At 37.0% G+C, this 12,910-nt stretch overlaps 1 protein-coding gene across 2 annotated transcripts in view; it reads right to left on the bottom strand.

Moving 5' to 3' along the window:
• LOC114658415 (cadherin-4-like) overlaps positions 1–12,910 on the bottom strand; it is a 2,147,065-nt gene that overhangs the window by 1,194,090 nt on the left and 940,065 nt on the right. For both annotated transcript variants that reach the window (XR_007936098.1, XM_051932859.1), the window contains exon 8: positions 3,433–3,605. Coding sequence is in view for 1 of the 2 variants with exons in the window: in XM_051932859.1 (XP_051788819.1) it covers positions 3,433–3,605 (173 nt within the window). In the remaining variant the exon portion in view is untranslated. The remainder of the gene's footprint in view (positions 1–3,432; positions 3,606–12,910) is intronic.

Here is a 12,910-nt window from a genome sequence, read left to right on the forward strand (position 1 = left end):
GCCTTGCCATCTGGACTTCTCATTTTTCTCACCTCCCTGACTATTTGATCATTAAGCTGGGCAATTACTGTCTCTTTTTTAAATAACTTCTTATAAATAATTGGTTTTCACTTTCTTTTTTGTAACCCTTATGATGTATGTATTATTATTGCAAAGTACTTTGAGCTACATTTGTGTATTTAAATGTGCCACACAAATAAATGTTGTTATTGTTTTCCAATATGCTTGATTTTACCAAGTGTCAAAATAATTGATTTTGAGGTGGAATAATTCAAATTAAAAAACTTGATTTGACCTCTTTTAAATAACAGATTTCAGTAAATAGTGGGCTAAGCAGGAACAATGCAATTGATTTGCAGTCTTTTCAATAAATCCAGCTTAATACATTCCTAGAGGCACTAAACATAGAAAAGCCTTATAATGTTAGTTTGGAATTGGAATGCAGTGAATGTCCCATCAAGGGGCACCATTTAAAAACAAACTGACTGCACAAATGGATAAGGCCATGCACACACTATCTATGGAGAGGTTGTACCTTAAAGCTGCCCTAACATCCATTTACCAAAGCTATCCAATCCAACTTGAGTGCTGTGTGGAGCGGCAGCCTATCCCAGCAGAACTAGAAAGGCAAGGACCAAGTGTGGTCTGGGTACCAATCCACTGCAGGGCACGATCAGACAGACACACAAACACAATAAACTGATTTACAGTCATAAGTTAACCTAATCTGCACACTTTTGGAAAAGAGATTACCTGGAAGGAAAACAGGCAGACCTGATATAGACAGTGGCCAGCCCCTGAATTTGAACTCAGTCTCCTGGAGCTGTGAGGAAGAAACTCTGTGCCAATGTACTGTATTAGTGGCGGAAAAGTTCTTGTCTGCATTTGGGTAATGTGGGAAAGTTATTAAAAGGCCAAAAGACTGAACAAGGTATGGGATTTCATGACAAGTTTGTTCAAGAACTATTATCAAACACACCCAGTGTGCCCACTGCCATCCCATAGGGCAGTACATTAATTCATAGATGTCTATTAAAGTAGTTCTGTAGTTTTTCTGTCATTGTCAAACTTCTTCAATGCATTGTTACCTATAGTGCACATTAAGCTACTTTGTATGGAAGTATCAACCAAATGCAATATCTTTTTTTCAAAGTTTGTTGCTAGCCTTAAAACCGAGGCATTACATTAATGTCACATGCCGTTTGTGTGTTATCTATTGTGCTAAATTACAGGAAATGGCAAAGCAAATCAAAACATTACTTAGACTTACCAAACTTTTTCATCATCCCAGTCATATGGATATTATATAAGTAATCATTTTTCAAGAACAATCTGAGTTGTTTTGCTGAAAATCTAAAAATGTTTCTGATTGGAACAGCCATTTATTACTACTCCTAATCTTATTTATTCAAGGAACAGAGCTACTTTATTGCTCATACTTAAAAAAACTACATGTCAAATTCTTAATAATACTGTTGAAACATAACAACTAGAAAGAAATAAACTATGTAGCTGTACAATACTGGAATAAAAATTATTCTGATGTAGCTTTTATTATTACAGTAAATCGTTCCTAACTGTTTTAAACTACAATGTTCACATTCAAAGCCTTTATTAGTCATATAGATAATAAAGAAAGATGTAGAAATAAAATGGGAAGGTGCAGCCCTCACAACCATAGTTCATATTTATGTTTCCACTTTTGTCTTTGTTGATGTGCCACAGTAGTTAGTTAGTGTTGATACCTGCTTCCAGGGACATTGGTTAGATTCATGGCCCAGTCACTGTTATGAATTTCAACATTAATTTACCTATACTACTACTGTTATTATTTCTTTTTTCACTATTCTTATGTATACCGTATATACTCATGTATAAGTCAGGTCTTGAAACCCGAAAAATTGGTCATAAAATCAGACCCCACCAGTTTCACAGACTCATCGAATTTTGTTGCAGCAACACAGTTACCAGTTTCTTTCACCACTTCACTGACTTTTAATTTAAAACCAGCTTCATATTTTCTTCTGATCGAACGCTCCATTGTAGATAAGGGATGCTCTTACGATAAAGGTGTATGAGGATGTGAGATACAAAAAAACACAAAACAGTGCAAATGTCGTTTCGGAATAGTTTGGGTATTACCATGTGGTCACGTAGGCACAACACATAGAAAAAAAGGCAGTGGGCTCCGTGGTTACTCTCTCAGGTGGACGTTAGCAAATCATAATCTCTTGCACCAATAGCGTGAGTTTTCCGCATGCAACTCATATGACCAACATTATAAAATACCAGAAATTATACGGTAAAAATCAAGCCCTGACTTATCTATAGGAGAACTAACTACTGTAGTTTTCCTGTGATGCTGTTTTGGAACTTCACATTTTTTGTAGTAAGACCCCTGATTACCAGGCACAGGATAACACTACATGTTGTGTTTGACATCATGGATTAAATCATTTTTAAAATTGCGATGTGCAGTGCCCCACGTCCAAGCCTTTTGCATAAAACAAAACTCATAATGAAGAGCTGCTCCATTTATAGTATTTTAGTTAAAGAATGGAAATATTAAGAATGGCTAGGACTTTCTACTCTCTTTTTGCATTTTGATTTTCAACCCACATATTGGTTTAGTTCAATGACTGACTATTTTTTTTACCTGTGACCCATGTTCGTATTTTGACCTCACTTTCATGCTTTAACGGGTTGTGATATAATTTTATTTCTGAGAGAAAATTAATTTTTGTCTAATCTCAGGTCACAATTGTCACTGTCTATGTAGAATCTGCATACTTGCCACAGTACTTGCTATTCACTCTGGTTTCATATCCCAAAGATGTGTGTGTTAGGCTGATTGGAGATGCATGCTAAATTGATGCAAGGTGAGTGTGGGCATGATTGTGTTCTTTCATCTACTGGCACCCTTTTAATAATTTGTTCTTGCTTGGTGCTCTGGGCTGCTGGGATAGATTTTGGCTTCCAATGATTCTGTATGGGAATAAGCGACTTAAGTGAATGAAGGACTGAATTATCTTCATAGTGTAATTTAAGTAGCATTTGGTAAGTTAAATGATATAATCATCAGACAGAAAATAATGGTGGATCAGTTAAAGACTTGAGTCATTTCAAAGTAAGTAGAGGAGCAAGATTTACAGTACAAAGACAGACTGGGTGGAAGATTTAGATGCATTTGCACCTCATGCACTTAAGCTAACAGATGGACAAATATAGCATGAAACATTTCAGGTACTGTCTTCCATTACAGAGAAATGATCACGGAGAATAGACTGGATGTCTGTTTTGAAATGTACAAGAAAATGTTAAAAAAGATACTGTTTGTTTCAAAAACAAAGAATAAACCTTAACGTTTGTAACCAAATTGCATGATGGGAAAATAAACTTCAACATTCAGAGCTTTGAAATGCTGGGACTAACCTCTCTGTCCAGCCCGGCTGCAACTGTCACAATGTCCCCAGTCTCGCTGTTGATTGTGAACATGTTAGGAATTGGGCTGTGGGGTGACTGGGAGAGTATTCTGTAACGCACCATGCCATTAGGGGTAGTGTCATCATCTGCATCATTTGCTGTCACCTTCATCACACTGGAGCCTGATGAAGAAAAAAAAGAAGAAGAAGAAGGAGAAGAAGCAGTGTGTTTAGTATTTACCACACTAAGAAGACACTATAGTGTAGACTACACAATAATGTGCCTCGTTATTTTTTTAAAAATAAATAGTTTCAGTGCAGTTTAACTATACATTTACTGCTGAGCATTTCAGGTATTATGCTTGGTGAATTGCCATGTTCTTGGTCGTGGCTCGTTGGTTTCTACTACAAAATGTTACCTGAGTCTCATTTGACCCTTCTTGCTTTAGCATTTATTCAAACGTCTGTCACTTTCTAGGCATTCGTTGAGTCACAGCCCTATTTCTAGTTTCTCCTGCCCTTTGGTTAATCCCTTTTGGTTTAGATCTTTGCCTAAATTATTAGTCATACTTCTTGGTTATATTGGTTTACCTAAAAATGCTGTATTGTCCTCCTAATTTGTCTGCATCTGTCCCGTTTCTTTTACTGACATTTTGCCTTTACATCATTGAATTCCCATAATTTTACTGTAGGTCTCATATTCTTAAATCCATGTTTAGATAATGCACCTAGCATCTTCTGTTTCCTCCATGCTGGGATTAACCCAACTAAAGGGGAAAACAGGGCAAATGCAAAGGCATGAAGAACTGGTATAAGGTGTTGGTATCTGTCAGAGGTGACTTGATGTTATGATTCAGCTTTTAAAATTACACGATTCTACATGTAAAATATAAATTAACACAGAGTGCAGGACAAATCTCTGCAATGGCAAGCCCTTCACATTGTGTAGTGTATCTTGTCATGTTCCCTTCACCTATGCTCTTTTTCTAGCTAAAATTATGACATTATAACCTTTCAGTAAAATGTCACTATCAGGATTATATCAGACCTGCACTATCTGGCCTCCTAGTGGGATGAAAGGACTAAGGGTTCCTTTAACCTGTTATTGTTAATCTATAGAATGGCTCCATAAACAGCTCTGTGTTGCCAGTCAGGTACCCATTACATGAAAGCAAGAGAAGCCTCGGCATCCTGCTGTCTTGCTCTAATCTGCAGGTGTTCCATCTTTGACAGAGCCTTTAATTGATTCCAGGGGAGTTTCTCAATGTAATTACACTTTTTATATAACCTTCCACAGGGTCACAGAACAAACCTGTAGGTGCAATTAAGTTGTTTCAATGGATAAAAGAGTGGAAAATCATTCTATACTTAGTACCCAGTTAAATACACATTCAAAATGCCAGTACAACAGGATATAACAAGGCAAACTTGCAATTCTGATATTGGTATAGGAGCAACATTTGAACTAATCCTTGCTTAAAGGTCTTGCCACTTCCAACATAAGACATTGAACCTTATTTCAGAAGTTCACAAACTACACATGGCTGCTGACACTTGATTGAATCTGTTTTAAAGTCAGCTGTTGAAACAAGGCTCAGCAAGAGGCTACACAGAAGACAGTCCACTTTACAACTTTCAGCCAAACTATCAGTCTTTATTAGGCTCAGAATTGTGACTGCAATGTGTGCAAATTTGACCTAACTGTAATTTTGTTAAGTGATATTTGGGATTTGATTTTGTTTGGGGTACTTTAAAAAGCTGTTGATGAAGAAAATCCAACAGTAGTACTTGGGGAAGTATTCCCATATTAAGGGATATCACCAAGAATACGGAGGGAAGATGTAAACGAGACACTGGAAAGAACAAAAAAATTAAAAGGCAACTGGACTGGATGCAATTCCAGTAGAAGTGTGGAAAGTTTGTGGGAAGGGGAAGTAGATGTGTTCTGTGATCTAATGCAGAAGATCTATGAACAGGAGAAAATACCAGAGGAGGGCAGGAACAGAGTGGTTGTGTATATTTATATGCAGAAGAGAGATATCCAGGTTTGTGGAAATTATAGATGGATAAAGTTGATGTCACACATGATGAAAATCTGGAAAAGGGTCATCAAGGGAAGGTTTAGGGACGAGACTGCCATAAAAGAGGAGCAGTTTGGGTTTAGGCCAGGCATTGGAGCATCTGATAAAAGTAATTGTATTAAAACAGCTCATAGAGAAGCATTGAGACAAACAGAAAGGCTTGCATAAAGTATTTATTGATTTGGAAAATGCTTATGATACAGTGCCACATGAAGGCTTTTGGAGGTGCATGAAAGAGAAAAGAGAACCAGAGAAGTATGTGATGATTGTCCTGGATGTGCATGAGGGATTGAGGGATTGAGGACTTGGGATAAAAGCAGCATTGGGGTAATAAACCAAATTTCAGTTAGTGTAGGTAACAACTGGGATCTTCTTTAAGTTCTTACCTCTTTGATCTGGTTATGGATATTCTGACTTGTCTAATAAAAGACCAATCATCCAGGTGCATGGTTTTTGCTGATAACATTGTGTTGCGTAGAACCACAAAGAAGTAAGTGGAGTGGAAAAATGGTGTAGAGCTTTACAAGATATAGGATTGAACATAAATGGCATAAGAATATCTGAGGTTTCATGATGATCAGTATTCAGATGTTAGAATAAGAATAGATAAGTTTAAATATGTAGGATCGGTGGTAGCCCAAGATGGAGAATGAGATGCAGAGATTATCTGTAGAGTGCATTATGAATGGAACAATTGGATGAAGATATCAGAAGGATTGTGTGACTGAAGAATTAAGATGAAGGTTAAAGGTAAGGTTTTTACAACAGTGGTAGGACAAGCAATGATGTATGGAGCTAAGACACAGGCAGTAAAAGGAGCACAGGAGAAGAAGTTAGATGTGATAGAAATGAGAATGCTAAGACAGATGTATGGAGTTACAAAAAATGACAGAATAAGAAATGAGAAAATCAGAGTTTCAACAAAGCCTGGAGAGATATCTCTGAAGGTTTGGACATTTGATAAGGAGAGATCATGAAAATGTGGGAAAAAGAGTGATGAAAATGGAAGTAGAGGGGAAAAAAAAGCAAAGGAGACTAAAGCAGAAGTAGATCCATAAAGTAAAGGATGATTTTAAAAAGGCATGCCTAGGGAGGAGGTACAGGACCAACTGTATGGAGAAGACTGATCAGACACATTGACTCCACACATATTAGTAGATAGCAAATTTTAAAGGTCTCATTTGACTCATCCAGCCAAACACTAGGCTGTGTCTAACTCCCAAAGGTAGAATATGGTTCCTAGGTTTTTTGACTCAGAGAACAAGGGCTAATGGTTATTTTTTGCCTGTAATATTGTTAACATATTGGTTTTAATCATTTTATGGCACTTAGTTAATGAAACAACTGACAGCCTTCCATTAACATTGGACTAAAGTCAAACATATGAGCCACACTGCCTTCCAAATAAATCAGATCAGCTACAAGTTAATAAGGAGACCAAACACATGCTGTTATACATCAGTTATATGAGATAGACTCAAAATTAGAATTAGAAATAGGGCAGCCCTAATGGACAGTTAACCTAAAATTCCCAGACCTCTTCTTACTTGGGGAAAGCTCAAATAATGTGGATTTTAACCTGATTATATTTACTTTTCAGGATTTTATAAAGAGGCTCCAAGGCTCAGCAAATACAAACCTACGGTATAAAAAAATCACACTATGAAGAGAAAGTCAAAATGAACTTTCAAAACACAAATTTAGTTATTGGAGGGAATGACGCAGAACACAACAATATTCTGTCACTTTTTAACTTAATTGGAGTCACAATTAGTTTCACTGAATTAGTATGCAATTTAGGTGTGATCTTTGACACTATCATGTTATTTAAAATACACATTACAAATCTATCCAAACAAGTTTTTTCCATCTTAAAAATGATGGAAGATTAAGATGTTTTTCTAAATATTTAGGACACTAAGAAATTAGCTCATGCATTTATTTCTAGTAGCATTGACTACTGCAATATTTTATCCACAGGCTGTTCTTTATACAGTTTTCAGTTAATTCAAACTGCTGCTGCAAAAATGATTACAAGAATCAAAAAGTACAAACACATAACTCCAGTCCTCAAGTCCTTAAATTGGCTCCCTGATAATTTTAGGGCATATTTCAAAATCGTTCTTTTAATACAGTATATAAAGCCTTAAATGGCCAAGGCCCTGCTTATTTATTTGAACTTATCACTACTTACAAACCAGAGCGTACATTGAGGTCATAAGATGCCTGGAAACTTTAAATAAAAGTGGGATGTTAAGCTTTTAGCTACAGGGCTTCGAAGCTGTGTAATAATCTGCCTGCTTATATAAGAGATGCCTGTCCAGTCTCAGTTTTTAAATCCAGGATGAAGACCCACTACTTTAGTCTAGAATACCCTGTCTAGAGTTCCAGATTAGCTGTGCATACTGCATTTCTGTTTATTAGCCATTTGTACAGAAATATAAGTAATACAATATTTATAAACCATTACTGATCCTGCTCTATGCTGTTTCTCTTCTCAGTATATGGATGTGGCTCTTGGTGGCACTGCTGTACTGCCAAGCTGCTCACCAACATAAGAAAAAGTCACCCCATATAATGGAGCATTGAAATCAATGGATGAAAATATTCTCTCAAAAGACTGTACGGCCCAGCACAGACTTCAATATAGAAGTCCCAGGACAGGGCGTAGGCAGCCAGTTGGCTGAGGTCTTCAGGACTGTGACTTTGTCTGACTTTATTTTTGACTTTCACTTTTAGAATTTTAATTTCTTCCATTGTGAACTGGTCATAGGTTATCATTTAATTAATAGAAAGATATTGAGAGTTTACATTTATGTTAAATCAGTTTCTACCTTGTTTTTCATATATTTAAACAAATCTGTATTTTTATGTGTACTAATTCTGTATTTAGTAATGAGTATCATCTATACTTGTTATATGGGTCTGAATCCCAGTCTTGTCACTGTAAGTGTAGAGTGTACAAACCCTGTGTCTACATGGGTTTATCTTGGGGTACTTCATTTTACCTCCTATATCCCCAAGACATGCATATTAGGGTTCTTCTAAAATGAAGTGAGTCTGGGTTTGTATGTTGAGGTACTGGCACTCCAACTAGGACATTGGCTCCGGACTTGTTCAAGATGCTGGTAGGGAAAAGCGGAGTCCCACAAGGTATTGAATTGCATTACTCAGGTTTGATAAAAAATGGAGCGAAGGGTTAAGAACATTTTAGTTGTTCAGCACAGTTGCCTAGAAACAACAGGAAGGCCGTATAGCAAGCTCACTACTGTGTTTCATCCTCATACTGAACTGCCAACTCTGGTAAATAAAATGTGCTTCCTGTAACTGGGTAAGGTAATGTTATCTTTTATCTTAGGTACTCTGGTTTTGCTCCCACATTTCAACAGACATGTAGGTGAAGCTAGCTGGCAACTGTAAACTGGCCTGGCATGAGTATGAGTGTGTGTGTGTTTGTGATTAACTAGAACCCTGTACATGAATGTTTTCTACCTTGGGCATGGTGATGCCCCTGTAATCCTGAAGTAGATTTAAGCAGGTTTGAAATGTTATGATATATTACAATTTAAACTGAAAACTGCTAACACTCTCACTCATTGATATTTCTTAAAGTAAGAAAACAATTATGAACTTCAGAATTTATGGTAATGCATTTCACTAAATTCAAAAATAGGTATGTGGCATATACGGTAACAGCTCAATTTGTTTTTATTAGACAAGATAATACTGTTTATATTTCCTTCTAAAAACATTTCACTATAATACTCCTACTTTCCAACTTCAATATCTAAAAAGCCAAATTCTTATCTTCATGATTTTGCTTACTATGTCTGAAAGGATGCTCCTTTTTGATATGACACCAAATTAATTCATTTATTTTTATCCTCTAGTAGTGACAGTACCCCTGTGATCTGAGTTAAAAATATGGTCACTGTCCCAGTTGCATCTGAAAAAGGTAACTAAGAGATGCAGGCCTCAGGAAGGCTCCTATACCTCCTTTAAAGGGGTCCACCAACCAACTATAGTGAACCTAAAAAATAAAAAAACTGTCAGAGAGAGAGAAATGACTAACTGCGTCCAGATAACCTGGGACACTTTTATTTGCACTGTTTTTATGGAATAGTCTTGTATATTTTATTCATGATGAATAAAATGAATAAATTAGTTGAAATTACAAATGTATTCATTTTATTTCTAATGAAATAGTGTCATTTGCAACACACGGAGAAAGCATCATTTTCTCTTTTTCAGCACTGACAGATGCACTAGAATAGTGGTGTTGGAATTTTTATTGAGATGTACAAATTAATATACACTGTTTACAGTTACAGTATGATAATTTAATAAGTGACATCAATAGAAGTTGAGTGTTTGTTCCATGGGATATGAATATTCACAGTAAGAGCCTCATTTGAATGAAAAGAAGGTAAAAGAAATATTAATATTATTATCAGAACAGTAAATAACATTCCTAGGGTATATTGGATGTTTGTCAAACACTAGCTTACTATGTTTATTAAGTTAAATTCTTACAACACTTAGGCAACATTTTTGTAAATGGTGGTATAGATATGTTCCTGTGAGCCAAAAAAGGTTAATTATACGGTACATCCACAAAATTACTGATGACTGTAAAACTAAATCAGAAATGAAAATGCATGTATAGTCATATCACTGGAGCTGTGTGGATTTCCCGTAAGAGTTGTGGTTCTCCACCTACATTTCAAAAATATGCATGTTAGATTAATTGCCAATTCTAACTTTCCCCAATGTGAGTGTAGGTATGTGTGGTATCCAGTCCAAGGTTGGCTCTTGCCTTGTGTCAAATGTTGCCAGGGTAGGCTCCCGTCCACTGCAATCCAGAACGGGTTTATCAGATATGGAGAAGGTTATGTTACGTTATGCCACATCATGTATTTAGGGGTCATCCAGGCAGCCTTTCTAGCTCTGAATAGCATAAAAAAGGCTAATACGTATGGAACTCCTTCCTTCATTAAATATAAGACACGAGGGAAGGGGAGGATAAACACAGGATGCCCCCCAACTGAAAATACAATAATCCTGTATTCATTCCAGATCTTCATCCTTAGCCTCACTCTCTCCTGAAGAGAGTCAGACATTCCATGCTGGGTTGGATGCCTTCTGAGAACTTGAGAAAATCTCACATATTTCTCTCTTTCACTTTTTCTTTCTTGCTCTGGGGTTCCCACCTATTTCCATCCCATGTAGCATATGTAGGACACCATAAGAAATTAATCTACTGTTTTTTTATACATTATATTTATACAGTTAGGTCCATAAATATTTGGACAGAGACAACTTTTTTCTAGTTTTGGTTCTGTACATTACCACAATGAATTTTAAATGAAACAACTCAGATGCAGTTGAAGTGCAGACTTTCAGCTTTAATTCAGTGGGGTGAACAAAACGATTGCATAAAAATGTGAGGCAACTAAAGCATTTGTTTAACACAATCCCTTCATTTCAGGGGCTCTAAAGTAATTGGACAAATTAAATAACTGGAGATAAAAAGTTCATTTCTAATACTTGGTTGAAAACCCTTTGCTGGCAATGACAGCCTGAAGTCTTGAACTCATGGACATCACCAGATGCTGGGTTTCCTCCTTTTTAATGCTCTGTCAGGCCTTTACTGCAGCGGCTTTCAGTTGCTGTTTTATTTGTGGGCCTTTCTATCTGAAGTTTAGTCTTCAGCAAGTGAAATGCATGCTCAATTGGGTTAAGATCAGGTGACTGACTTGGCCATTCAAGAATTTTCCACTTCTTTTCTTTAATAAACCCCTGGGTTGCTTTGGCTGTATGTTTTGGGTCATTGTCCATCTGTATCATGAAACGCCGCCCAATCAATTTGACTGCTTTTAGCTGGATTTGAGCAGACAGTACGTCTCTGAACACCTCAGAATTCATTCGGCTGCTTCTGTCCTGTGTCACATCATCAATAAACACTAGTGTCCCAGTGCCACTGGCAGCCATGCACGGCCAATGCATCACACTACCTCCACCGTGTTTTACAGATGATGTGGTATGCTTTGGATAATGAGCTGTTCCACACCTTTTCCATACTTTTTTCTTGCCATTATTCTGGTAGAGGTTGATCTTGGTTTCATCTGTCCAAAGAATGTTTTTCCAGAACTGTGCTGGCTTTTTTAGATGTTCTTTAGCAAAGTCCAATCTAGCCTTTCTATTCTTGAAGCTTATGAGTGGCTTGCACCTTGCAGTGCACCCTCTGTATTTACTTTTATGCAGTCTTCTCTTTATGGTAGACTTGGATATCGATATGTCTACCCCCTGGAGAGTGTTGTTCGCTTGGTTGGCTGTTGTGAAGGGGTTTCTCTTCACCATGGAAATGATTCTGTGATCATCCACCACTGTTGTCTTCCGTGGATGTCCAGGTCTTTTTGCGTTGCTGAGTTCACCAGTGCTTGCTGTCTTTCTCAGGATGTACCAAACTGTAGATTTTGCTACTCGTAATATTGTAGCAATTTCTCGGATGGGTTTTTTCTGCTTTCGCAGCTTAAGGATGGCGTCTTTCACCTGCATGGAGAGATCCTTTGACCGCATGTTGTCTGTTCACAGCAAAATCTTCCACATGCAAGCACCACACCTCAAATCAACTCCAGGCCTTTTATCTGCTTAACTGATAATGACATAACGACGGACTATGCCCACACCTGCCATGAAATAGCCTTTGAGTCAATTGTCCGAATACTTTTGAGCCCCTGAATGAAGGGATTGTGTTAAAAAAATGCTTTAGTTTGCCTCCCATTTTTATGCAATCATTTTGTCACCCCACTGAAATTAAAGCTGAAAGTCTGCACATCAAACTGCATCTGAGTTGTTTCATTTAAAATTCATTGTGGTAATGTACAGAACCAAAATTAGAAAAAAGTTGTCTCTGTCCAAATATTTATGGACCTAACTGTATGTACTGCATCTATCACTCTATTCATTAGAAGTCATTAGGAGTCTGAGATACAAAAATCCTGTATTCTGCTAGACATTTGTCTCAAAATGGGAACTATCCAAAAATGGAGCACCAGGACGCACTTCATCTCATTTGTGCATCCTAGCATGACTCTGACATGTAGGAAAAATACTGCATTCCCGGAAGGAAACTCGGAAATCCATGTGGATGTATGAAGCAAATGCAAATCCCACACAGACAGAGACTTAGCTGAGAGTCAAACAATAATCCCTGTACTGGTACAATTTTTCTTTTTTAGAAAGAATTGTAGAAAGGTGGCTATCACCTCATCTCCTTTATGAATATATTTTCCTGCCATATACAGTATGTCCACATTGATAGGGAATTTTACACAAACACACTTTTAGGTTTAAAAATAGATGTGAAAGACAGGAAGAAAGTTACAACAGGGATTTGTCTAAAAT

This window comes from Erpetoichthys calabaricus, chromosome 10 (genome assembly GCF_900747795.2).
Source record: "Erpetoichthys calabaricus chromosome 10, fErpCal1.3, whole genome shotgun sequence".
NCBI lineage: Eukaryota > Metazoa > Chordata > Cladistia > Polypteriformes > Polypteridae > Erpetoichthys > Erpetoichthys calabaricus.